Here is a 25552-nt window from a genome sequence, read left to right on the forward strand (position 1 = left end):
GCCGCAGTAATTTGCTTTTATATATGGGTACTTTGGGTAATGGATTAGTGAGAAAGAACTCGCATTTATAAAGTGCCTTTCTCAACTTCAGAACATCCCACTGCACTTCACAAGCAAGAACTGCAGTCACTTTTGTAACATGGAGAATGCAGCAGGCAATTTGCACACAGCAATGTCCCAAAAACAGCAGAGAGAGTTACCATGTAATCCGTTTTGCTGGTGTTGATTAAGAGATAAATATTAGCCAGGCTACCAGGAGAACTCCCTGCTCTTTGAATAATGCCCTGGGATCTTTAAAATCCCCTGAGAGAACAGTCAGGGGCCTCGGTTTAGCATCCCATCCTAAAGAAAACACCTCCGACAGTGCAAAGCTCCCTCAGTTTCTCAGGAGGTGAGTGTGCTGCAACAATGTCTAGCCTGAACTTTCACTTATAAAATGGCAGCACTGTCCTCACCCAATGTTGGAAGAACTCTCCAGCTCAGAGGTACATTCACAGTTTTACTTCCTGCTCCCACGGTTGTTGAACTCAGTTGCAGCAGTTCACTGTTTACTGCTCAAACAAAGGCAAAATATGCAGATGCGGGAAATCTGAAATAAAAACAGAACATGCTGGATAAACTCGTTAACCCCGTTTCTCTCTCCACAGATGCTGCCAGACCTGCTGAGTTTATCCAGCGCTTTCTGTTTTTATTTTACTGTTGGCTGTCTCAGTTGAAAATGATTGACATTGGGTATTGGACGTGCAGTTTTCACGCTACGTCCCTTACACTGCCGTGCTCTTATCCGCTGAGCCATCAGCGGAAGATGCAAATGCAAATGTGCCGATTACCCTTCTGGTTTGGTGGGTTGGTTAGCCCATAGAATCCCTACAGTGCAGAAGGAGGCCATTCGGCCCATCAAGTTTGCACCGACCACAATCCCAACCAGGCCCTATCCCCATAACCCCTCATATTTACCCTGCTAATCTCCCTGACACTAGGGTTAACTTAGCATGGCCAATCAACCTAACCCTCACATCTTTGGATTGTGGGAGGAAACCGGAGCACCCGGAGGAAACCCACACAGACACAGGGAGAATGTGCAGACTCCGCACAGACAGTGACCTGAGGCCAGAATTGAACCCAAGTCCCTGACGATGTGAGGCAGCAGTGCTAACCACTGTGCCACCATGCCGCTCAGCTAGCTGGGCGGTTGGTTCATGATGCGAAGTGACGCCAACGGTGTGGGTTCAATTCTGGCTGAGGTTATCCATGAAGGCTCCACCTTCTCATTCTCTCTGCCAGATCATTGAGTATATTTGAAATAGTGATAGATAGGTTCTTGAATGGTATGGGGATCAAAGGTTACGGAGAAAGGGCGGGAGAATGGGGTTGAAAGACTTATCAGCCATGATCAAATAGCGGAACAGACTCTGGGGCAAATAGCCTAATTCTACTCCTATATCTTATGGTCTTCTCAATCTTGCTCCTCACCTTTTGGTGTAGTGATCCTCAGGTTAAATCACTATGAGTCAGCTCTCTCTCTCTGTCAGAAAGGAGTCTCACAGCACCAGATTAAAGTCCAACGGTTACTAGGAATCACTAGCTTTCAGTGCGCTGCTCCTTCATCAGGTAATGAAGGAGCAGCACTCAGAAAGCTTGTGATTCCAAATAAACCTGTTGGACTTTAACCTGTTGTTGTGAGACTTCTTACTGTGCCCACCCCAGTCCAACGCCGGCATCTCCACATCATGTCTCTCAGAAAGGGGGAGAGCAGCCCTATGGTCCTCGGGGACTTGGGCGACTTTCATCTTTTCACAGAACAAAAACCTTCATCTCAAAAAAAACTTCACCTGAAACTATTTAAGAAACGCAGCTAGTCAGCGGCTTAGTTCCTTGAAAGCTGGTTTACTAAATAGCCAGTTGGAAAGGGGACTGTTTTGTGAACAGGAAACTGAAATCATTGTGATGTTGGGTAGAGTTGGTGGAATAATTGGTCGGGTCAGGTTTGCAATCGGACTTGGTTGTAATCCACGCCAAAGCGAGTCATTAACGTCCGTTATCTTTGACAAGGGACAAGTCAAACCCATTTAGACTGTTGATGTACCTTCCTGATTTTCCTTATGAATGGATTTGTGCAGTCACTGGTCAAATGAAAAGAGTTAGTTAATGGGATTACAGGAAAGTACGGGGGGGGGGGGGCGTAGAGAGAGAAACGACTTGGCAACATAGTTGCCTCGAGGAGGGCTTCACTGTGTATCTTTCTTTCTTGAGTATCTACTCTGGGCTGTTGGGAATCAGTGATCCATGCCAGCTTTTATGTCTGGCCGGAGACGAGAGAGAGAGAGAGAGAGCCCAGCAAGGGATCGCATGTAAACCACCCCCTTTGTAGTGTTAGAGCAAGAGAGTGACAAGGTATTTCTCGCTTGTGTGCTCCCCCTCTGCCACTTACTGACGGCACACTGACATTACTGGGAGAAAAGAGGGAGAGAAAAGGTTCCTTCTGGCTTTCCTTTTGTGCTTTAATTGTTGTCATGGCTTGCTGAAGTCAGGCCAAGCCCCTGTCGAAGTGCAGAGCCTCCCCTGCGCTGTGTGTTGTCTGGATTATGTAGGGTGCCTCCAGTCTGAGAGATCAGTGGCTCGTAAAGAAAAAAGGAGCTGTGTGCAGTGCAATTTCCGCCATTTTCCTCCCTTCCCCTTTGGTGTATTTTCTTTCTCCCTCGTTGTCGAGCCCAAACAAAAAAAGAGGCTGCTTGCATTTTTTTTTTAATTTTAAATTTTTCACCCTGCCTCCTCTTCTCTCCCCAATAGAAACGCTTCATTAAGGGATTGAGACAGTACGGCAAGAACTTCTTCAGGATTCGCAAGGAGCTGCTTCCTAATAAGGAGACGGTGAGTCTTTTCTCCCTCTATTTAATTGATCTGTGTTGGTTTTCTGGTAATCAATTTGCTGCTGTTCGATTGGCTGTTTCTCCTCTTGATTGTGGCTTCTAAAACTTGTTGTGGAGATTTGAAGGGGAGCAGAGCGGTTTGGTTTATCAACAAAAGTAATTTCAAGTAAATAGTCTTAGAAATGTTTAATTAGTAATGTGTTGGTGCAGGTGCCATTTATCTAATAGTTGTAAAAAAAAATATGTACCTCCAACTGCGGAAAGAATAGTTTTATTAAGGGCATTTGTGTTATGTGTGCTGTTTAAACTGCAAGCAATTTAATTTATTGCCGACAGCTCTCGAATTTTTTCTCCCCCCTCGCTCTCCGCTGTGAGGAACTTGTACACTATTGTGTAATGTTTTTCAGCGGAGGCTGGTGTACAAGTTGACCTTCCTGCAGCTCATCTGCCACCCCTACTTTTCCACCGTGTCCTTCCCCCCCCCCCCCTTGCTGTTTGTTTAGTCTTCAGACAAACCCACTAAGGGCTCCGTGTCAGATACACTATCTTAACTTCTGACAAGCCAACCAGCTAATCATTCACAGCTTGTGGTGGCTTTGAATGAGATGTTGGGGTTGGGGGGGGCGGAGGGTTAAAGGTCCACACTTCTTGTTTATAGAGTGAAGTAAATCAGGCAGCAAACAAGTGGTAGTTTGTTTTAAGGCAATTATGCCTATAGAAAGTTTCCCGGTGGGTAACATGCATAAACAGTTTTGGTCTTCTGTCACCTCTCTGTTCCCATTGTGCGTGAGATAAAACAAGCCCACTTCTGAACATCTCTCCCTTGTTATGTTCTGAACTGTGTAAATGTTTTTATTTTCAACACGATGGGTAACCACTGATTTGCAGTTTTTGTGTGTGCATAACTTAAGTGTCTCAGAGCTGTTTATGTCATTTAACTCCCCATGGCCACATTTTAAAAAAAAATCAACCATTTATTTTGTTAATTTGACCATGTACGCTTTACCCATATGTAAGAAGTGTCTCCGGGTGAGGGCAAAGGTTACCATAAGATTTAAAGCATAGAATAACTTTTTAATGATCCAGTGACTCTTTTGCATTTGATGACTAATGCTCCTGGTCACGGAGTAATTCTTTGTGAAGAACAGAATAAATCTGTTCACCAGTAAGTTCTTTACATGTGAAAACATTTGGGCTGGTTTAAAGAATTGTAAAAACTGCACTATAATCCTTTCCTGATCCTTCTTGATCCAAAATTTCATAAACTGCCCTTCCTAGCCTTACAGAGAGCAAATAGGTCACTGGTTTCCCCTAGTCATGAAAACACCAGTGTAACTCATCTTCAAAAAGATGGCAACGTGTATATAAATGTTCTTTAAACTTTTATTTCCCCAAGTTATTCTTTGTCCCTTTTCCTCGCTTCCCATTTTGTCACCTGTAGATTTCTCAGATTTCCTTCTGCTTCTGAACGTTTGTGTCCTCTTATAGCTTGCTGCTTCATTACCCTGCATCAGAAATCACTCACCTGTACGGAAGGTGCAAGCTGTTTATTTTCAAGAATTAATCTATCCACCGCCTTTGTTTAAAGTTTTCAGCTATGACTGTAACACTACATTTTGCACTCTCTCGTTTCCTTCTCTGTGAACGTTATGCTTTGTCTGTGTAGCGCGCAAGAAATACTCTTCACTGTACACTAATACATGTGGCAATAATAAATCAAATCAAAGTAACAGTCTGTGAGTGAAAAGGTAATCACAAGGTGATTTTTGAAGTCCTACTTTCAAAGGTTGCTGTATCTTGCAAGCACATTTGTCACTTCCTTCGCATAATTATCCGCAGGCAAGCAGATTAAGTAATAGAGAAAATAAAAGCAAAAAAATTCTGGAAATACTCAGCCAGTCCTGCAGCATTACAGAGAAAGAAGAGTTAAGATTTTAGATCAGTGATCTTTTATCAGAACTGACCTGAAACGTTAGCTCTGTTTCTCTCGAGCCCACGCTGCCTGACCTATATTTTTGCAGCAGTTTCCATCTTTGTTTCAGATTCCCAACATCGATGGTATTTTTAAAGTTTATTTATGAGTCACAAGTAGGCTTACGTTAACACTGCAATGAAGTTATTGTGAAAATCCCCTAGTTGCCACACTCCAGCATCTGTTCGGTTACACTGAGGGAGAATTTAGCTTGGCCAATGCACCTAACCAGCACGTCTTTCAGACCATGGAGGGAAACCCACGCAGACAAGGGGAGAATAATGTGCAGACTCCGCACAGACAGTGACCCAAGCCGGGGATCGAATCCTGGCCCCTGGTGCTGCGAGGCAACAGTGCTAGCCACTGTGCCACAGTGTCGCCCTGTTTTGTTTTGTGCTCAATAATATATAAGGTCAGTACGCCTCGTGTCGCTATCCCTGCTCCGTGAGCATATTCAGAGTGTCGACTGCTTGTAGTCAGTTTGAGCACTGCTCTGACAACCTGGCTCTGAGCTGATGAATCTTACCATGCTCATGAACTGCTGTTACTTTGGGCTTAATACCTCAGCTATAACAGCAGCATCAGTTGAATATCTCCCCCATGATTGTTTTCCCTCCTCCCAATATAAATATATTTTAAATCTCTCAATAACACTTGCCGTCTCTCTCTGTCTCATTATCGAAAACTGTTACCTAACAAATACTGGAGACAATCTGCTGCGGGGCCTCTGGCACTGCATCTGTACAACAACCAGCTAGAAAGCGAACAAGATTGCTGTAGGATTACTTGCCCTCTGGGACGAGGAACACTGGTTTCTCTTCGCTACTAAGCTGACTAAATGTGCACAGAAGCAGAAAGCTATTTTCCCTCCTGATCAGGTCATTCTCCTTTCCTCGTACACTCCCAAGCCCTGTTCTTCCCTGGCAATAGCTCAGAAGAATGTAGGAGCTGTATCCTTGCTGTATTTTTATTGGGGGAGGTGAGTGCTACAGTGCTCACATTTGAATGACTAAACTTGCTTTATCCAATATTTTGGTAAAATAAATAATTCTGATGATAAGACTGAAGAGGGAGTAATGTAAACGTGAGGCCTGAAATTTGTTCATTTTGTGGAGTGTTTAACATGAAAACTGTGAAAAGTGAAGTGGGCATTGGAGAGAGAGCTTTACCATTGCTTTCAGGAGATATGGAGACTAGTATCTCATTTGTCCTTTGGAGTAACTGACATCCATGAAGTGTGAACAGAGATATTTTGATGACTTTTTGGGAGAACTGCAATTGCCATTATGAATCCTGACTCGCAAAAGTTCTCATTAAGGTCTGGCCATTTGGGTTAGTGTAGCAGACTCTGACCCTGGTTTCACCAGTCTTGCAACCTCACCTCTTTCCTCCCGCCCCCCCCCCCACCCCCCCCCCCCCCCCCCCCCCCCCCCCCGGCCTTGGAATCATCATGTTGATTGTAACCTTGGTTCCGCCCCCACTTGCACGACTGCTACTCGACAGGTGAATGTGGCTTATTCTGTGGGCGACACGGTGGCACAGTGGTCAGCACTGCTGCCTCAGTGCCAGGGACCCAGGTTCAATTCCGGCCTCGGGTCACTGACTCTGTGGAATTTGCACTTTCTCCCCGTGTCGGCGTGGATTTCGTCCGGGTGCTCCGGTTTCCTCCCACACTCCAAAGATGTGCGGATTAGGTTGATTGGGCCATGCTAAATTGATCCTAGTCATGATGTGGAGCGTTGGACTGGGGTAAATACAGTAAGAGTTTTAACCTGGTGTTAAAACTCTTACTAAATTGACCCTAGTGTTAGGGGGACTGGCAGGGTAAATGTGTGGGGTTAAGGGAATAGGGCCTGGGTGGGATTATGGTTGGTACAGACTTGATGGGCCAAGTAGCCTTCTCTACTGTAAGGATTCTATGATTCCTGGTTGATATATTTCAGTGTCACCTCTCTAATCATTGAGAAGGATTGTTGACTGTCTTATATGCAATTAATATTGGACCAAGCTCAGAAACGCAAAGCTGAAAGTGCACTGCTGTAGAAGATGGAATTGTATTGCCAATGAGCTCATATGTCATACTGAGGAAACAGAAATAATACACAAGTTTATAGGGAAAAATTCTCCCTTCAGACCTTTTCCAATGCGCAATAGCAATCACAAGAATTTTCAACTTGGTCTCCTTGGCTGCAGCTGGCTTGTGACCAGTAATTCTTCTTGTTTTGTTTTTCTTAACTTGGAAATAAAATCCCTTGAAAATACAAATTCATTAATGGAATGTAATTGCGAGGGGAAGGATCAGTTGCATTTTCTTCTACATATTACGTAATTAGAAAAGTTAATGTAGTGCATTTGACCAATGGAATATTATATATCTCAATGTTATGAGATATTATATATCTTAGCATTAAATATGCGAAGTCATAAATGTCTTTGCTACTCAGCCTCCATTTTAAATTCATGGGTTCCATCTTTTTATTTTGAAGATGAATTCCAACGTACACATGCAGCACTGCCACTGGTCGGAGGGTTTAATTACAGCAGTTTATATTATAAATATGTACACAGCCAGTCCTTAATGGGAAAAGGTTATATGAAGTGCATGCAAGCATAAGAGATGTATTCCAATTGCTTCATATAATGTATGTGATACGCTGAAGTTACCTTTACATGTATCCATGCGCAGTGCCATAGGAGATTAATATGTTGATAAACACGCAAGTCCGTTTTGTGCCCAGGACAGGTAAATCTTGTTAACTTGTGATCATTGCACTCCCAATTCTTACTCTAGTGTTGACAAGAAAAGCCATCGATTTCAATGTCTAATAGTTGTCTGTTTCTGTTACCTCAATATTTGATGTGATCGATGCATGAATATATAAACTAAATAAAAATTCAATAGTCTCCATCTTGTGTAGCGATGCAATTTCACTTCTGTTCTTGTGAGCTTGGCCAATTATTCATTAATTCATTCTCACGACAGATGGAATTTATATCATGTAATTTCTAAATTTTGTCATAAACAGCTTAACTTGCATTAATGTTTGAAACTACTAATTGTGCTTCCTTATTGCTGTTATGGCCTTTTTTTTTGCCTAGACTGCATTATTAAAAACTACAAAAAAAAGCAGTGCCATTGGATAAAATATGGTTGTACCCTGGTTTTTAAAAACTGATGAACAATAACCTCGTTTGGTACACATTAATTAGATCTGTAATTTATGCACACAAAATTCTATACAAGTGTATCCAAACAAAAGAAGTAACTCGCTTACACCCTCCCTTGTGTATGTACATGCGCTGCCAGCACTATGGAACCAACGTGGTACAATCTTAAAAGTGGGCACGCTAAATGTGACGCGATATAGTCCTCTCACTTCCCAATATTTAGTTATGGTTGAACAATCCAAGGGAGAAACTGGGAGCATACAGCAAGAATATTCTTTTTCTTGTTTAATGTAAAACTGTTCACAAAAAATAAGTAGGTGCAGCATGTATGAATTGTAGTGAATTAGACTGATAATGTTGCATCTCTCGTGGACCTTGGTGTTCTCATGGAACCTTGCCCAACATTTCAGCAACGCAGATATGCAATTACATATATTGAAGTAGAGAATTGTATTTTTGAAGCATTCCGTTGCAAAGAATATGCTGATAATTTATTCTGGTTATAAAAAATAATTTGATTGTAATAGCAGTAACCCAAATGTGTGTTTTTTTTTACACAAACCATTGCCTTTACTTAAACTAATTAACACTCTAACTGAACATTGATTTCAAAATCTTTTTTTTCTGTTAATCTGCACCAGTGTCTGGAAATGCTTCAATCCATGTGTAACTTCCATTACATACAGCAGGCTTTCGTAAGGGAAGAATGCTTTGCTTTTGCTCATGAGTCATGAACAGGTTGCTGCTGGTTTCGAAGTGCATGAGTAGTTAATTGAGTGGTATATTTAAATTAGAATGTTCTATGCAAATCAGATTTATCTGTACAAAGTACAGTACACAATGCAGTCAGTATGTTCCAATACAATATTTGCAGAACTCATTGTTCCAGCCACACAAATTGAAAGGGACAGCCTCGATCCCAAAATGCAGTTGAGAAATCTTACCAGCCTGTCATGGTGGTTATAACAATTGCATTTGTTTGTGTAAAGAAGTTGTTCCACTGGTAATGCCACGTAATTGTTTTTACAAAGCCAATCACGACCATCTTGCTGTGAAATAAAGCCAATTCAATGGGTCAACCAGCCATTACTCTATGATAATTGTAATTTGGATTATTAGTCTATTAAACTGTTTAACTATTTGAAGCAAATCCAATACGTGCCAGTAACAGTTGAATTAACAGGTCAGATTTCATATTCTTCATTCTGCTTATTAATGGGAATTTTTTTGGTTGGTGTTTTTAAATTGTGTGCTGTTATCATTGTAAAATGAGCAGGCAGCGGTCCACGTTTGCAAAGAGTCATCTTTATTTTAATTGCAGCACCAGCACATCCGTCTGTTTTTGTTCCCATAATGTGAGTTTAGTTGGTTTTAATACAGCTGTCAGGAATTAGGTTGAGAGGTTCTATCCAGTCTGAGAATGACTTTTTCAAATTAATCTCAGACCTTCATAAAGGACAGAAACATGCCCATGACTCTGGGATTCATTCTACCCTCCAATTTTCACATATGCAATTATCACAAAATCTATGGCCACAACGTCTCTAGTTAAATGTCATTGTATTATAATTACAAAAATGGTATTTTACAGACCGTGATAGTTTTAACTGTTTACATTACGCTTATCTATATTCACATTTTTTCATAATATTCAGTTCATAGAGTTGTATTGATTGCTGTGAACAGTTTATAAATTTAGCTGGAAGCTAAATATTGACGTGCTTTTTAAAATTACTTTATACACAACACATTCCCACCAGATGCTTAGTGTAAAGTATTTTGGATCCATGGTAAAGGTATCCTTCCATTATTTCTGGAATCTATTCACGTTTCAATCAACTGCAAATTTGCTTGTTCCCTCTCACGCCTTCTATTATAACTCAACAGATTGGGTTTGAGCACAATTTATTTTTCCACATTTTAATTTAAGGCAATTGCATATTGTAGTTGACCTATTTATATCAACAATTTGTATTTATATAGCCCTTTAATCTCCCACGACACTTCACAGAAGTGTTATTGACCAAAACATGGTGCAGAGTGAGGGGGAGTTCCAGAGTCTTGGGCCTTGGTAGCTTGATGCGTGGCAGCTCATGTTGGAGTGAGTAAATTCCAAGATGCTGGAGCATCTAGAGAGATTAGAGGAGCACCAATATCTCAGAGTGTTGTGGGCTCAAGGAGAATAGAGATGGGAGATGGGGAGGATGTAGGCTATGGGGTTATTTGAAAGTATAAGAGTGAGAATTTTAAAATTAATGTATTAGAACATAGAACATTACAGCGCAGTACAGGCCCATCGGCCCTCTATGTTGTGCCGACCAGTGAAACCAATCTAAAGCCCATCTAACCTACATTATTCCAATATCATCCATATGTTTATCCAATGACCATTTAAATGCCTTAATGGTGGCGAGTCCACTACTGCTGCAGGCAGGGCATTCCACGTCCTTACCACTCTCTGAGTGAAGAACCTACCTCTAACATCTGTGCTATATCTATCACCCCTCAATTTAAAGCTATGTTTCCTCGTGCTATGTTTTCCTCGAGGAAAAAGGCTCTCACTATCCATCCTATCTAATCCTCTGATCACCTTGTATGCCTCTATTAAGTCACCTCTTAACCTTCTTCTCTCCAACGAAAACAACCTCAAGTCCCTCAGCCTTTCCTCATAAGACCTTCCCACCATACCAGGCAACATCCTAGTAAATCTCCTCTGCACCCTTTCCAATACTTCCACATCCTTCCTATAATGCGGTGACCAGAACTGTACGCAATACTCCAAGTGCGGCCGCACCAGAGTTTTGTACAGCTGCAACATGACCTCCTAGCTCCGAAACTCAATCCCTCTACCAATAAAAGCTAACACTCCGTACGCCTTCATAACAACCCTAACAACCTGGGTGCTAACTTTCAGGGACCTATGCAAATAGACACCGAGATCTCTCTGTTCATCCACACTACCAAGTATCTTACCATTAGCCCAGTACTGATTGACTGAGGTCCAACATGGATTCATTGAACACAATGGGTGATAGGTGGATGTAACGTGGTGAGAGTTAGGAGACAGCAGCAAAGCTTTGAATGACCTGAGCTCATTGGATAGTCAAGTCTGGAGGTACAAAGGCATGAATTGGGGTTTCAGCAGCAGGTGAGTTCAGCAGGGGAGGAGTTGGGTGATCCAATGGAAGTGGAAATAGGTGGAAGCTCATCTTGGGATAAATATGAGATCAAGGCTGCAAATAGTCTGGTTTGGCCTCAAACACTTTCCAAGGAGAGGGATAGAGAGTGGTTAGGAAACAAGAATTTGTGGCAGGGACTGAAAACAATGGTTATGATCTTGCCAATATTTAATTTGAAGATCTTTGTGCTCTTGCAGAACTGGGTGTCAGTAAAGCAAACTGACCTTATAGAAGAGGTGAACATGGTGATGTTGTAGGGTTACGTGGAACATATGGAAGCTGGCACTACTTTGCATAATGTTGCTGAGGGGCAGCATGTTGATGAGAAATAGAAATGTCAAAGATAGATCCTTTTGGAACACCAGAGGTAACGGTGTAGGAGCAGGAGGAGAAGTCATTGCAGGTGAAACTCTGGCCGCAACTGGTACATAAGAATGAAATGAGGCACAAAGCAAGTGTAGTCCCATCCAGCTGAGGAGAGATTTGGAAGAGAATGGTGGGGTAAATCATGTCAATGGCTGAGGATAGATTAGGAAGGACGGAAAGGAATAGTTTATTATTTATATTTATCAAAATGTCCTGGACTGAAGAGCTTGTCGTATGAGGAACAGTTGAGGACTCTGAGCCTGAACTTGTTGGAGTTTAGAAGGATGAGAGAGGATCTTATTGAAACTTACAGGATACTGCGAGGCCTGGATAGAGTGGATGTGGAGAGCATGTTTCCACTAGTAGGAAAAACTAGAACCAGAGGGCACAACCTCATCAACAGAGATGAGGAGGAATTTCTTCAGCCAGGGAGTGGTGAATCTGTGGAACTTTTTGCCACAGAAGGCTGTGGAGGCCAGGCCATTGAGTGTCTTTAAGACAGAGATAGATAGGTTCTTGATTAATAAGGGGATCAGGGGTTATGGGGAAAAGGCAGGATAATGGGATGAGAAAAAAATCAGCCATGATTGAATGGCGGAGCAGACTCGATGGGCCGAGTGGCCTAATTCTGCTCCTATGGTATCACATTATCTTGCATGTAATCATTATGGATTGTCAAAAACATGTTAGTTTTCCAAAATGTATTGCACGCTTTAACATTTACTTTAGGTTTTCGTTGTCATTTCAAATCATTTATTTGCTCTAGCCACCTGTGAAGGCTATTTGAGGGAAAATATCTATTTACATAAAATATTACTTAACTTTATACGTTTTATTTTCTGAACTGAATATAATATCCTTGCATCAATGGAATGAGAAATAATGCTCTGTACTTGGGATATCAGCACATCAGAAGTTGTGCTGCTTCTAGCTGTTGAAGCTCTAATAGCATAACATAGATATTGATGAAGACTGATGCAAACAAAACATTCATCAGGTCAAGCAGCATTTGTCAATGACAGTCGACATTTCAGGTTTGGATCTGTTTTGCAAAATCAATTTCTCCATTTTCTGGACTACATTTTTTGAAGAAAAATAAAGAAATAGAACAATGTGTATGTTTTAAATTTGCTCCCACCATACTCTCCCTTCCTTTCACTGAGAACCGTCTAGTACCTCATCCAAGTTCCTGTTTTCTATGCAATCCAAGATAGTGCTAGTCTATTGTCTCTCTGTCTTTGCCTTATGTCCACACATAGGCAGGGTTACTAAATCGCAAGTGGGAATACTGGTTGACTTTTCTTTCCTCCTTTAATTGTTAAGGGGCATTGAGGCCAAATGTAATACCCTGACTGCCACCCCTGGATAACATCTGCAAACTCAGCAGAGAGTTGAGTTGCTTATCTGCATGGCCTCCGTGCACTACGTGGCTGTGTGTTGACCCAAAGAATCCTCAGGAGAACTTACACTAACATTAATATCATAGCTTCATTTCTTGTGTTGCGTTAGACAAACTTGATTTTGACCAGGTTGCTCTTTTATTACCAAAATAATTTCCGAGTTGTTTATTCACCATGTTAAATCTCAGCTTTTAATAGTTTGCTGTGAAAATCATGGTTCCCTGTTTTTGTATTTTGGCAATACCTTTTTAATAAGAGACTTTTAAAAAAACTTTGCATGCAATTGGGGCTCGTACTGGGGAAGGTGTGACCTCTATGAGAAGGATGGTCTACACCTTAATCAGAAGGGGACCAATATCCTGGGGGGTAAATTTGCTAAGGCCATGCAGGGAGGTTTAAACTGATTCGGGGGGGGGGAGGGATCCTGAGTAGTGGGGCTGAAAGTGAGGGATGCATGGATGGGGACTGCAATGCACGGCATTGCAGAGGTGGGGTGGAGCAGGGTTTGAAATGTGTATACTTCAATGCCAGGAGTATTCGCAATAAAGTGGGTGAACTTGCAGCGTGGATCAGTACCTGGGACTTCGATGTTGTGGCTATTTCAGAGACATGGATAGAGCAGGGGCAGGAATGGATGCTGCAGGTCCCGGGGTTCAAATGTTTTAGTCGAAGTAGGGAAGGAGGTAGAAGAGGGGGAGGGGTAGCATTATTGGTCAGAGATTGTATCACAGTGTCAGAGAGGAGGTTTGATGAGGACTTATCTGTTGAGGTAGTATGGGCGGAGATTAGAAATAGGAGAGGAGAGGTCACCCTGTTGGGAGTCTTTTATAGACCTCCTAAAAGTTCTAGAGAGGTTGAGGAAAGGATTGCGGAGTCAATCCTGCTTAGGAGTGAAAGTAATAGGGCAATTGTTATGGGGGATTTTAACTTGACTAATATTGACTGGAATTGTTATAGCTCTAGCTCGTTAGAGGGGTCAGTTTTTGTTCAAAGCGTGCAGGAAGGTTTTTTGACTCAGTATGTAGACAGGCCAACTAGAGGTGAGGCTATATTGGATCTGGTGCTGGGAAATGAGCCAGACCAGGTGCTAGACTTGGAAGTTGGTGTGCATTTTGGTGATAGTGACCACAATTCGGTTACGTTCACCTTAGTGATGGAAACGGATAGGCATGAACCTCGGGCCAGTGGTTTTAGCTGGGGGAAGGGTAATTATGAGGCTATTAGGAGAGAATTAGGAAACATAGGTTGGACTAGGAGATTACAGGGACTGGGAACGTCCGACATGTGGAGTTTTTTCAAGGAGCAGCTACTGCGAGTCTGTGATAGGTATGTCCCTGTCAGGCAAGGAGGAATTGGTAGGGCTAGGGAACCGTGGTGCACCAAAAAAGTTTCTTTGTTGGTTAAAAAGAAAAAGGAGGCTTATGTTCGGATGAGACGTGAGCACTCGGGTAGTGCACTAGAAAGCTTTAGATTGGCTAAGAGGGAGTTGAAGAGCGAGCTTAGAAGGGCTAAAAGGGGACATGAGAAGACTTTGGCGGATAGGGTTAAAGAGAATCCTAAGGCGTTCTATAGGTATGTCAAGAACAGAAGGTTGGTTAGGGCAAGTTTAGGGCCAGTTATAGATGGCAGAGGGAAGTTATGTGTGGAACCGGAGGAGATTGGTGAAGCATTGAACCAATATTTCTCTTCGGTGTTCACGCAAGGGGACATGAATATAGCTGAGGAGGACACTGGGTTGCAAGGGAGTAGAATAGACAGTATTACAGTTGATAAGGAGGATGTGCAGGATATTCTGGAGGGTCTGAAAATAGATAAATCCCCTGGTCCGGATGGGATTTATCCAAGGATTCTCTGGGAGGCAAGAGAAGTGATTGCAGAGCCTCTGGCTCTGATCTTCAGGTCGTCGTTGGCCTCTGGTATAGTACCAGAAGATTGGAGGTTAGCGAATGTTGTCCCATTGTTTAAGAAGGGGAACAGAGACTTCCCCGGGAATTATAGACCGGTGAGTCTCACTTCTGTTGTCGGCAAGATGTTGGAAAAAATTATAAGGGATAGGATTTATAGTTATTTGGAGAGTAATGAATTGATAGGTGATAGTCAGCATGGTTTTGTGGCAGGTAGGTCGTGCCTTACTAACCTTATTGAGTTTTTTGAGAAAGTGACCAAGGAGGTGGATGGGGGCAAGGCAGTGGACGTGGTATATATGGATTTTAGTAAGGCGTTTGATAAGGTTCACCATGGTAGGCTTCTGCAGAAAATGCAGATGTATGGGATTGGGGGTGATCTAGGAAATTGGATCAGGAATTGGCTAGCGGATAGGAAACAGAGGGTGGTGGTTGATAGTAAATATTCATCATGGAGTGCGGTTACAAGTGGTGTACCTCAGGGATCTGTTTTGGGGCCACTGCTGTTTGTAATATTTATTAATGATCTGGATGAGGGTATAGTTGGGTGGATTAGCAAATTTGCTGATGACACCAAAGTCGGTGGTGTGGTAGACAGTGAGGAAGGGTGTCGTAGTTTGCAGGAAGACTTAGACAGGTTGCAAAGTTGGGCCGAGAGGTGGCGGATGGAGTTTAATGCGGAGAAGTGTGAGGTAATTCACTTTGGTAGGAATAACAGATGTGTTGAGTATAGGGCTAACGGGAGGACTTTGAATAGTGTGGAGGAGCAGAGGGATCTAGGTGTATGTGTGCATAGATCCCTGAAAGTTGGGAATCAAGTAGATAAGGTTGTTAAGAAGGCATATGGTGTCTTGGCGTTTATTGGTAGGGGGATTGAATTTAGGAGTCGTAGCGTTATGTTGCAACTGTACACAACTCTGGTGCGGCCGCACTTGGAGTACTGTGTGCAGTTCTGGTCCCCACATTACAGGAAGGATGTGGAGGCTTTGGAGAGGGTGCAGAGGAGGTTTACCAGGATGTTGCCTGGTATGGAGGGGAGATCCTATGAGGAGAGGCTGAGGGATTTGGGATTGTTTTCGCTGGAAAGGCGGCGGCTAAGAGGGGATCTTATTGAAACATATAAGATGATTAGAGGTTTAGATAGGGTGGATAGTGATAGCCTTTTTCCTCTGATGGAGAAATCCAGCACGAGGGGGCATGGCTTTAAATTGAGGGGGGGTAGTTATAGAACCGATGTCAGGGGTAGGTTCTTTACCCAGAGGGTGGTGAGGGATTGGAATGCCCTGCCAGCATCAGTAGTAAATGCGCCTAGTTTGGGGGCGTTTAAGAGATCCGTAGATAGGTTCATGGACGAAAAGAAATTGGTTTAGGTTGGAGGGTCACAGTTTTTTTTGTTTTTTTTTTTAACTGGTCGGTGCAACATCGTGGGCCGAAGGGCCTGTTCTGCGCTGTAATGTTCTATGTTCTATGCTTGTTAAGCTACATGACATTTATGACTTGCAAAACGTAAATGTTGTGGGCCAACCGGCTGACAGCTCCAGATGACAAAATGGAAGCTTTGTGTAATCAGGTGTGGTGCTATGTGGAAAGAGTGATGTTCACAAGGGATGTGAGCTGCAGAAAATTAGCTGGAGGCATGTTTCAATGGAAATATTATTAGCCTTTTATTTATGGAACAAAATTGATCAACAGATTACAGCTCTACCAGGCACTTGGTGCTCCCGATTCCCAGCAAACGTGGGTATTGGTTCAGGTAATCTTAATAACAGAAGGCAAGCAGTAGGTCATGTGTATTGTTCAGTGATATTTCCTGAGTAATAAGTTATGTGATACTTAGCCGCTGGCTGTGAATCAGATTACAATTTCTCAGATTTTTATCGACAACAGCATTAGAGAATTCTGCCTAAACAGTTGATGACCAAAATTCAGATACAGTACTGTAAATTAGACTATAACAATTCAGATCTTAAAGGTTACACTTAATTATCTGTTGACTTTTGTCTATTGAAGATCATGCATAAACTTTGTAATATTTAGTTCTCCGAGTGAACTGTAGAAGTTTTTTTTTTGAAAAGCAAATGTTATTCTATCAGTAATCTTTTATTGCATTTTAACAGTACTAAGTAACAATTATGTTAATGTTGGAATTGGGTTTTTTTTTGTGGTTGCATTAATTGAAACATACTTTCAGGTACCTTTTCCACGTATTGTGAAGTACTAACTAGGAAAATAACTGGCTGTTTCATTGTGAACTATGTAAATTGGATTCATTTTGAATGAACTCTTTATGAGCTAAGTCAGATGAATCTGGAGCTGAATAAGTGTGAATAAGGTTACATAACAAGGAGCAGCAGAGCATTGCATTTTTCATGTTTGAACAAGGCTTTGAGGGAATGTGTGCACCATAATGCTCACTCATGAACAAACCTTTGCAATAAAATTCCCATCTAGAACTTGTTCATACCAAGCCACAAGACCACCTGTTCATACCAAGTCAGGGTCCAAAACGTATTTGAAATTGTATATCCTATGTGTATTCTGCAATGTTGTCCGTTGACCTCCAGATTATAAAATGTGCACTCTGTGCCTTTAATTATGATTGGGCTGTGCAGATGATGAAAGGCTTAAGTTTGTTGCCTTCAAAAAAAATCTGTTACGATAACAAAACAAAAGTGCTTTGAAATTGGCGACTAGAAAAGTTGGTGAAAGGCTAGCTGTAATGTAAAATAAATTGAGGAGCTGTTTGATTTGCTGTCATTTGGAACATTAAGAATCAAGTGAGACACCTGTAGCAGGTACAGTAGGTCTGGTAATGTCACTTCATAATCCTGTGCTACATCAGTGGCGTATGACCAGAGCTTTTGGGTCACGAGCAAGATAAAGGGAATACAGAATTTGTCAAGTTATGCTGCGGGGGCCGGGAGGGGGTAAAATCAATTTACATTGCCTGCTTTAACATTGTCTTCCATTCTGGCCTAGCTTGACCCTGCAGAAGCACCTTTCACGAGCCTACCACTTTTTTGTTGTTATAACCTTTTACCATCGAACTATTTTGTTTTTGTGGGTTGCGATCTGAGCCGTTACTGCATTTAAGCTCCCGCTCTAATTTCATTGCTTTAACGTATACCTGCAAGCACTGGTGCCCTAAGTGTCATGGAAGTCCTCCTCTGCACTACCATTGGCGATGTGATGCCAGCAGCAAAAAGATCTCTGCCAATGATGGATTAGCACAATAAGATGTCTCACAACAGCAGGTTAAAGTCCAACAGGTTTATTTGGTAGCACAAGCTTTCTGAGTGTCACTCCTTCAGGTGAGTGAAGAGTTCTCTTCACTCTTCACTCACCTGAAGAAGGAGCGGTGCTCCGAAAGCTCATGCTACCAAATAAACCTGTTGGACTTTAACCTGGTGTTGTGAGACTTCTTACTGTGCTTACCCCAGTCCAATGCCGGCATCTCCACATAATGATGGATTAGGCAATGTGGTTCAGCAATTTTCCAAACTACAGGCAAGTTGAACTCTCAAAACAACCCAGTGTACGTCAGCAATGCAGTTTATGTATCACTGGACTTTGAAAATCGGGGATGATTTGTTGGAAGAAATTCAAACTGCTATTTTCTGCTTGCAACTGTTCCAATCAATCTCAAATGTGCATGTATGCTCAATTTTGATGATAGGTCATTGCCTAAGACGTTAACTCTCTTTCCATAGATGCTTCCATACTGCTGAGTATTTCCAACATAATTTTCTTCCAGATTTCCAACATCTGTGATATTTTGCTTTTGCATGGATGTCAGTTCTTTCATTGTTGCCCCCAGTTCTCTGCAATCTTCCCTTCAAAGTGAGCAAGGCAAAATCCAGTATGCGAACATATTTCATGCATTGAGTGACTGCTGCCACCAGAAATCTATAAAATACATATCACATGCTAATAATGAGGTTAAACTGAAGTATATGTGGATTTTGCACTCATTGAATTTTCGCCAAAGTGGAATGATTAATGGTTAACTGAATGAAAATCAGTAGAGCTATAATATTTGACTAAAATAAATTGGTCTTCAGTCCATATTATTTGTGCACAATTTAGCTCTAAGCTATAATCAAATTATCATGGATTTTGACTGTGGCTGGCTTTCATGACATTCTGTCCCAAATTGTAGGAGCATTGAAACAAGAATACGACATTCAGCCCCTTGAGCCAGCCATTCAAAGGCTAATTTATAATTTAATATCTTGCAACAATTTAACTGTTCTTGTTTGTGCTTGCACAGTAAATGCAGTATAGCAATCTGAGTGATTTTTAATAGAAAATATTTCTCCTGAATAGTAGAAAAAAATGTCAGTTGGCTTCAGTGCATTGAGGCACTGACTATCGAGAGTAAACTGGGCAAATATCTTAATATGTAAGTAGATACAGGCGATGTTAAAAACAATAATTTAACATGATACACTGTCAGTCCATTCTCCTTGATGCGCGATTAATTCACTCGGGAGGCTGGATCGTACCCGGGAAATAAAGGCTTTTATTAGCAACAAGAATGGAGCATACTGCTTAACAATACAATCCCAGACTAAAGGGTCACTAGGAAGTGCAGTGACCTTTATACTCCTATAGGTAGGCGGAGCCAACCGGAGTGTACACAGAACAATACCAACAGGTGGAACACCCCAACCCTAACCCCAACAGTAACAAGAGTAACATATGTACAAGTACCCATAGTGATAACCATCTATGGTTCAGTACCCATAGTGGTAACCATCTATGGTTCACCACACTCCTAAAGAGCTTGCCAAAGAAAAACAAAACAACCATGGTCAACAAAAGTGGTAAGAGACAACATAAAATTAAAAGAAAAAAAGCATACAATGTTTAAAAAATGACATCCTATTGAATGCAAAGAACAACAAAAAGTGACAATTATATAGGAAAAAAGGGCATCCAAGAGCAAGTTAAGTCCCTTAAATTGGCCACAGTGATATTGTCAGTGAAAACAAGGAAATGATGGACATGTTTTGTATCAGTATTGACAGTGGATGAAGAGGTGAGTGGGTGGGAGTGCTACCTCACAGCGCCAGGGACCGGATTTGATTCCAGCCTCGGATGACTGTCTGCAGACATCCTCCTCGTGTCTGCGTGGGTTTCCTCCGGGCGCTCCAGTTTCCTCCCACAGTCCAAAGATGTGTAGGTTATGTGGATTGGCCATGCTAAATTGCCCTTGGTGTCCAAAGATGTAGAACATAATGGCACTCAAGAATGAGAAATCCCTAAGACCAGTTGGTTTTCATCCCAGGGTTTTAAAAGTAGTAGGTGAGAACATTGCAGATAATCCAACTATAATCTGTCGAAGCTTTTTGATTCAAGAATCCCATTCCTTTAGTTTGAAAATTTGTGCACGGCACTCTACAAATTTATAAAAGTTGAGAGAGAGAGAAACCAGAAAATTCTAAACCAATTAGCCTAACACCTGTTGTCTGGAAATTACTGCACTGCAACCCGTCACTAAGAATGGACTGAGTGAACACCTTGAACAATTTTAACTAATTAGAAAGAGCAGTCATGGATTTGTAAAGGATAGGTCATGCCTGATAAATATTGATTTTTTTTTTAAGGGATGACTAAAGTAGTGAGCCAAAGAATGTCTGTGGATGTTGTTTACATGGACTGCCAGAAGGCATTTGAGGACGTTCCTCATAAGACACTGTTTGCTGAAATTGAAGCTCATGAAATTAAAGACAAATTATTAAACTGGTTAGAAAATTGGTAAGTGGCAGGAAACAAAATGTGGATAATGGGCTGGTAATCTCAATTTGCAGGGTTTGACTAGCAATTTTCCACAAGGTTGGATCATCAACTATTTACTACTTAATGTCAACTATTAACAAGGGGTTAGAAAGCCAAGTTTACTGATGAGACAAAGATAGATGTCATTGTAAAAATGTAGATGGAAGGGTGACATTACAAAGATATTGATGGATTAGGTAAATTGGCAAAACTACAAATGGATTTCAATGTAGGTAAATGTAAAGGCATTCACTTAGGATCTAAAAAGGACAAAACAAGTTAGTGATGAAAAACTAGAAGCAATAACAGTCCAAAGAGACTTGGGTCTGGGTGTGTAGATCATTCAAATGTAATGAGCACGTACAGAAAATAATTAAAATGGTGAATGGAGTACTGGCCTGTATACCTAGAGGATTAGAATACAAGGGGCCAGAAGTAATCCTACACCTCTGCTGAGCCCTGGTTAGACCACACCTGGAGTGTTATGAGCAATCTTGGCACCACACCTTGGAAAAGATATATCCTTGGAGGAAGTTTAGCGCAGACTTACCAGAATGATATCTGGACTCCAGGGATTAAATTAGGAGGAGAGATTACACAAACTAGGGTTGTAGTCCCTGGAATGTAGACCGTTAAGGAGTGCTTTGATTGAAGTTTTCAAGGTATTAAGTGGAATGAGTTGGATAGATAGAGACCCTTTCCACAGGTATGGGGGAATTCTAGGATCAGGGGGACATAATGTAAAAATTGGAAACAAATTCAGGAGTGAAAGTAGGAAACACCACCACATCCCAAGGGTGAAAGAAGCTTGGACCTCATTGCACGATCAGTTATTGATTTTAAATCTGAGATCAGTAGACTTTTATTAACCAAAGCTGTTAAGGGATTTGGGCCAAAGGTGTCTGTATGGAGTTAACTGCTTCACTGGCACAAACCAGTGTTTGGTTTGAATAATGTATGTACTTTTGTACAGGATAAATATCAGTAACTTGTTTTATAGAAGTATCTAGTTGATTTGTCTTTTAATTGGAGCAATATAATGCCAATAATAGAAATGTCCTCTTTATGCCATTCTTTGTATCACTAAGGATTTTGATGTCCTATGTACCCAGATATCCTGCAGCTTCCTCCCTTTGAGTGGGCTCGTGTTCTGGAAGGAAAGAGCTATTTCACTATTGTACGTGGTCAATGATGATGAAAGTCCATGAGCAGAAATGAGAGTTGTGATTTAAATGTGCAGTTATCACTGTGTTCTTCCAGGATGGTGAGATGTTCCCTTGGTGTAAATGAGCAGACTAAAATAACATCAGGATCTCTGCCATTTTGCAGAAATAATTGAGAGGGCGTCTGCTTCGAAGACAGCTCCTCAAAAAGAGCCGATTGCCGTGAGCTATAGGGCATAGTGAAGGTCATTCAAGCTGTTGCCCTCTTTATTACCCTGCTAAAGCTGACCAAAAGTCCTTTCCTCAGGAGCTGCGTGAGACATTAGTTAAGACTGAGACTGATCCCTGGCCGGCGCTGGGGAACCGGATACTGTAGCTTGCAAATGATCTCCGCTTGCTGAACCTCTGTTCTAGCACTTCTGCTTTGTTGTTCACACAGAGCAAAAGAACATCACTCAGCTTGAGATAGGAGTCAAGAAATCTATTTTGTGTTCTAGTGCATGGGTTTTATTTTTGTTCTATTTTGAGTTTAAAGTCTTTGTTTTCCATTTGTATTTAGTACGTGCCAATCCCAAAGGATCTTTTGATTGATCTGCCTCTCTTTAACTTCTTATGTTACTGTTTTTAAGCAAAAGTTAAAGGGAGCTAAGGAACTCTGAATACTCAAAAATGATACTTGTCACAAAAATACAATAAAAATTGCTAACTTTTTCCACATGCTCCAAGGTCTCGCTGAAAGGCATGACCTCATTCAAACATGGCCTTGTGTGTAAACACCCGCCCCCTCCCCAGGTATGAAATGTTAAAACTGTCATAAATAAATGGTTCTAAAAGGGATCACCAGAATCACTCGGCTTGTAGCCAGTGTGCAGATCTAATAAGAGTGAAACCTTTCTGTTGACCTTTATTGCAGTTAAACTCCTGATTGGCTTTACGTTTCCAGTAAGCAGTGTCTTGCATCAGAAAGGCAGAATGCCAAACTTCAGTTCTCAATGCTGTAAACAGCCAAGGACTGCTCGCTGAAGGAAAGTATCCAGAGCATTAACTTCGCTCATATGGATGCAGTTGACCTATGTTCCTTATTTCTGTTTCTCCTTGTCAGTAAGCTTTTATGTCTTTGTTGGTAGCTGGAGTTAAACAATGAATTTGGTTCTAAAATACAATTCATGGAGCCTTTTTAAGGCTGGGGTAGATTTCAAGGTCATCTTTAAAGGCATTTATTTTCTTTGTATTCAATGTGACTTGTACTCAGGCTTGCCCTTGGTAGACTAGGTTCTTAACTGCACTTAGACCTGATTGCTAGCTACACTTGGGTTTCATAAATATCCATTTGGTATTTGTAATTTTATATGGTAAAATTAAATTAGATAATGGAATTATTGATGGGTAAGAGGCAGTAGATTTTTCTACATTGTCTGCTGTTCCAGTTGCAAAATATATTTATTGGCATTCAGTTTGTAATCAAGCAGATTAGCTGCAATTTAATTTGCCTTGACTTTTTTTTGTCAGTTTTTCTGTTGATCAAGATGATTTGTCATCACTGGGAAGTGAGCCATTTACTGCATCACCATCGAGCACATTGAGACAGTTTTAGCGCAGTGGATGCAGTCAATTTAGAGCTCTACTTTCTTTGCTCCAACCTCGGGAGATCGGCTCCTGCTACACCAGTGTGACATTTTTCCATTTTGTACAACAGCCATCTTGTGGTGTCTGATTGCCAATTCTTTTGCTGAGGTTTAGCATCACGCTGTAAAGTAAACCACATCACATTTTAAAATTGTGATTTAGATGCCCACTGTTTTAACGTTTCATGCACAATAAAGCTTATTATTATTGCGTACCACATGTCAAGGATGTGTTTCAGAAAAGACAGCAGGATTTTTCACATCCCTCGCGGTGTGTTTCGTGGCCGTGGAGATGGCCCTCCATTGGCTGGCGGCAGGCAACAGGGTTTCCTGTTTTATGCACCCCTGCCGCTGGGAAACCCATGGCAGGGGTTCGCTGTCGGCTGGACTGGAAGATCCCGCCAATGAGAGCAACCAGAAAATTCTGGCCAGTGTCATGATATTTCTTCCTGATGAAAGGTGTGAGCGGTGTTAATTATACAGTGTGCACATGAAGCTTACGGTAAAAAACTTTTATCACAAACTGGCCGATAAAGCAAAGAAATACGTGGCAAATTTAAAATCCAATTAACAACTGGCATCAGGCCACCATGCAGTCATTTCCACCATCTTTCCTCCACCTCCTCCACAAAACAAAAGGCAGCAATGTAGTATTGAAATGTTTCGATTATCTAGTTTCAGGTTGTGTTCCCAATGGTAATCTCTTTCATGTATTTCCATTATAGTCACACATAAATAGGTTTTAATGCCCAAATTTAGAGAGAAAAGACACTACAAACGTAACCTCCTGCTTTTCAGGCATGAGCCTTTATTAATGTTAATGATGTATGTCCCTCTTAATCTGGTGCGATGAGATTGGCCACCCTTGACATCGAGACCACGTTTGACCAAATGTGACATCATGGCGTCCTAGCGAAGTTGAAAGTCAATGGAAATCGAAAAAGCACTCTACTGGTTGGGGTCATGTCTAACAGAAAGATAGATAGTTGTGATTGTTGGAATTCAGACCCAGAAAATCACTGCAGGAGTTCCTCAGTGTAGTATCCAGACCTAACCATCTTTTTTTGCTTCATCAATGACCTTCTCTCCATCATAAGGTCAAAAACAGGGATGTTCGCTGATGTTTGCAAAGTACAACTTGTCAGAAAGTGAAGCAGCCTGTACCTGCCTGCAGCTAGTCTGGATAGCATTTGGGCTTGGCTGATCAATGGCCAGTAACATTCATCCCACGTGAGTGGCAGAAAATGACCATCTCCTGAAAAAGAAAATCTCTGGCTATCTCCCTCTGATATCTAACAGCAGTACCATTATTGAGACTCTCACATTAACTTCCTGAGAGGTATACCATTAGCCAGAAACTTAGCGGCCCCAGCTGTATAAATACATTTGCTTCAAGAACAGGTCAAAGGCTGAGAATTCTACATCAAGTAACTCATCTGACACCTCAAAGCGCCAGGTTCACCTAAATAAAATAGATGACTGCCATTTGCTGGTTCATTGGTCAAGGCATTGCCCTGAGGAATCAGAGTCATGCTGAATGGTTTAAATTTCAAATAACACTTAGCAGTTAACAGTCAGTCACCATCAACTGGTGCATTCTCCATGGCAACAACTCTACCAGAGTACACTAAGCCAATCAATCAGCACTCTGTTCTGATACAGTATAAATTTAATTTCTCCCTTGGATTTGTGTCCTTGCGAAATGTCCTGATGAGTGCAAGACAAAAAGCTTAAAAAAAATCTTTTTCAGCAAAGCTATATTGCCATCCCTTCACTGTTGCTGGGTCAAAATCTAACAGTGGGTGCACCTTTGCCACATGGACTGCAGCAGTTCAGGAAGGCAGCTCACCAACACCTTGTCAAAGGCACTTGGGAATGGGCAAAAAAATACTGGCCTTGTTAGCGACGTTCACATCCCAAGTACAAATAAAACTCCCCTGCAGCCCCTGCACAGCTAGGATTTTTCTGCTATGCTTGTTCTAATCAAATCCTTTGAACTGTAGATTCCAAAATCAGTTGGCATTTAAGAATTTATTTTTTTCTCTTCGCTCTTTCCCCCATCCATGTGTAATATGTCTAATTCACATCAGGTTTCAGAAAGATCTGTCCTTAAAGATGATCTTT

The 25552-nt window shown here is 41.5% G+C and overlaps 1 protein-coding gene across 6 annotated transcripts in view; it reads left to right on the forward strand.

The window, feature by feature from the left end:
• rerea (arginine-glutamic acid dipeptide (RE) repeats a) overlaps positions 1-25552 on the forward strand; it is a 554684-nt gene that overhangs the window by 435807 nt on the left and 93325 nt on the right. For all 6 annotated transcript variants that reach the window (XM_078238699.1, XM_078238702.1, XM_078238703.1 and 3 more), the window contains one exon: positions 2791-2871. In XM_078238699.1, coding sequence (XP_078094825.1) covers positions 2791-2871 — 81 coding nt within the window. The remainder of the gene's footprint in view (positions 1-2790; positions 2872-25552) is intronic.

Source organism: Mustelus asterias, chromosome 22 (assembly GCF_964213995.1).
Source record: "Mustelus asterias chromosome 22, sMusAst1.hap1.1, whole genome shotgun sequence".
In the NCBI taxonomy this organism is placed as follows: domain Eukaryota; kingdom Metazoa; phylum Chordata; class Chondrichthyes; order Carcharhiniformes; family Triakidae; genus Mustelus; species Mustelus asterias.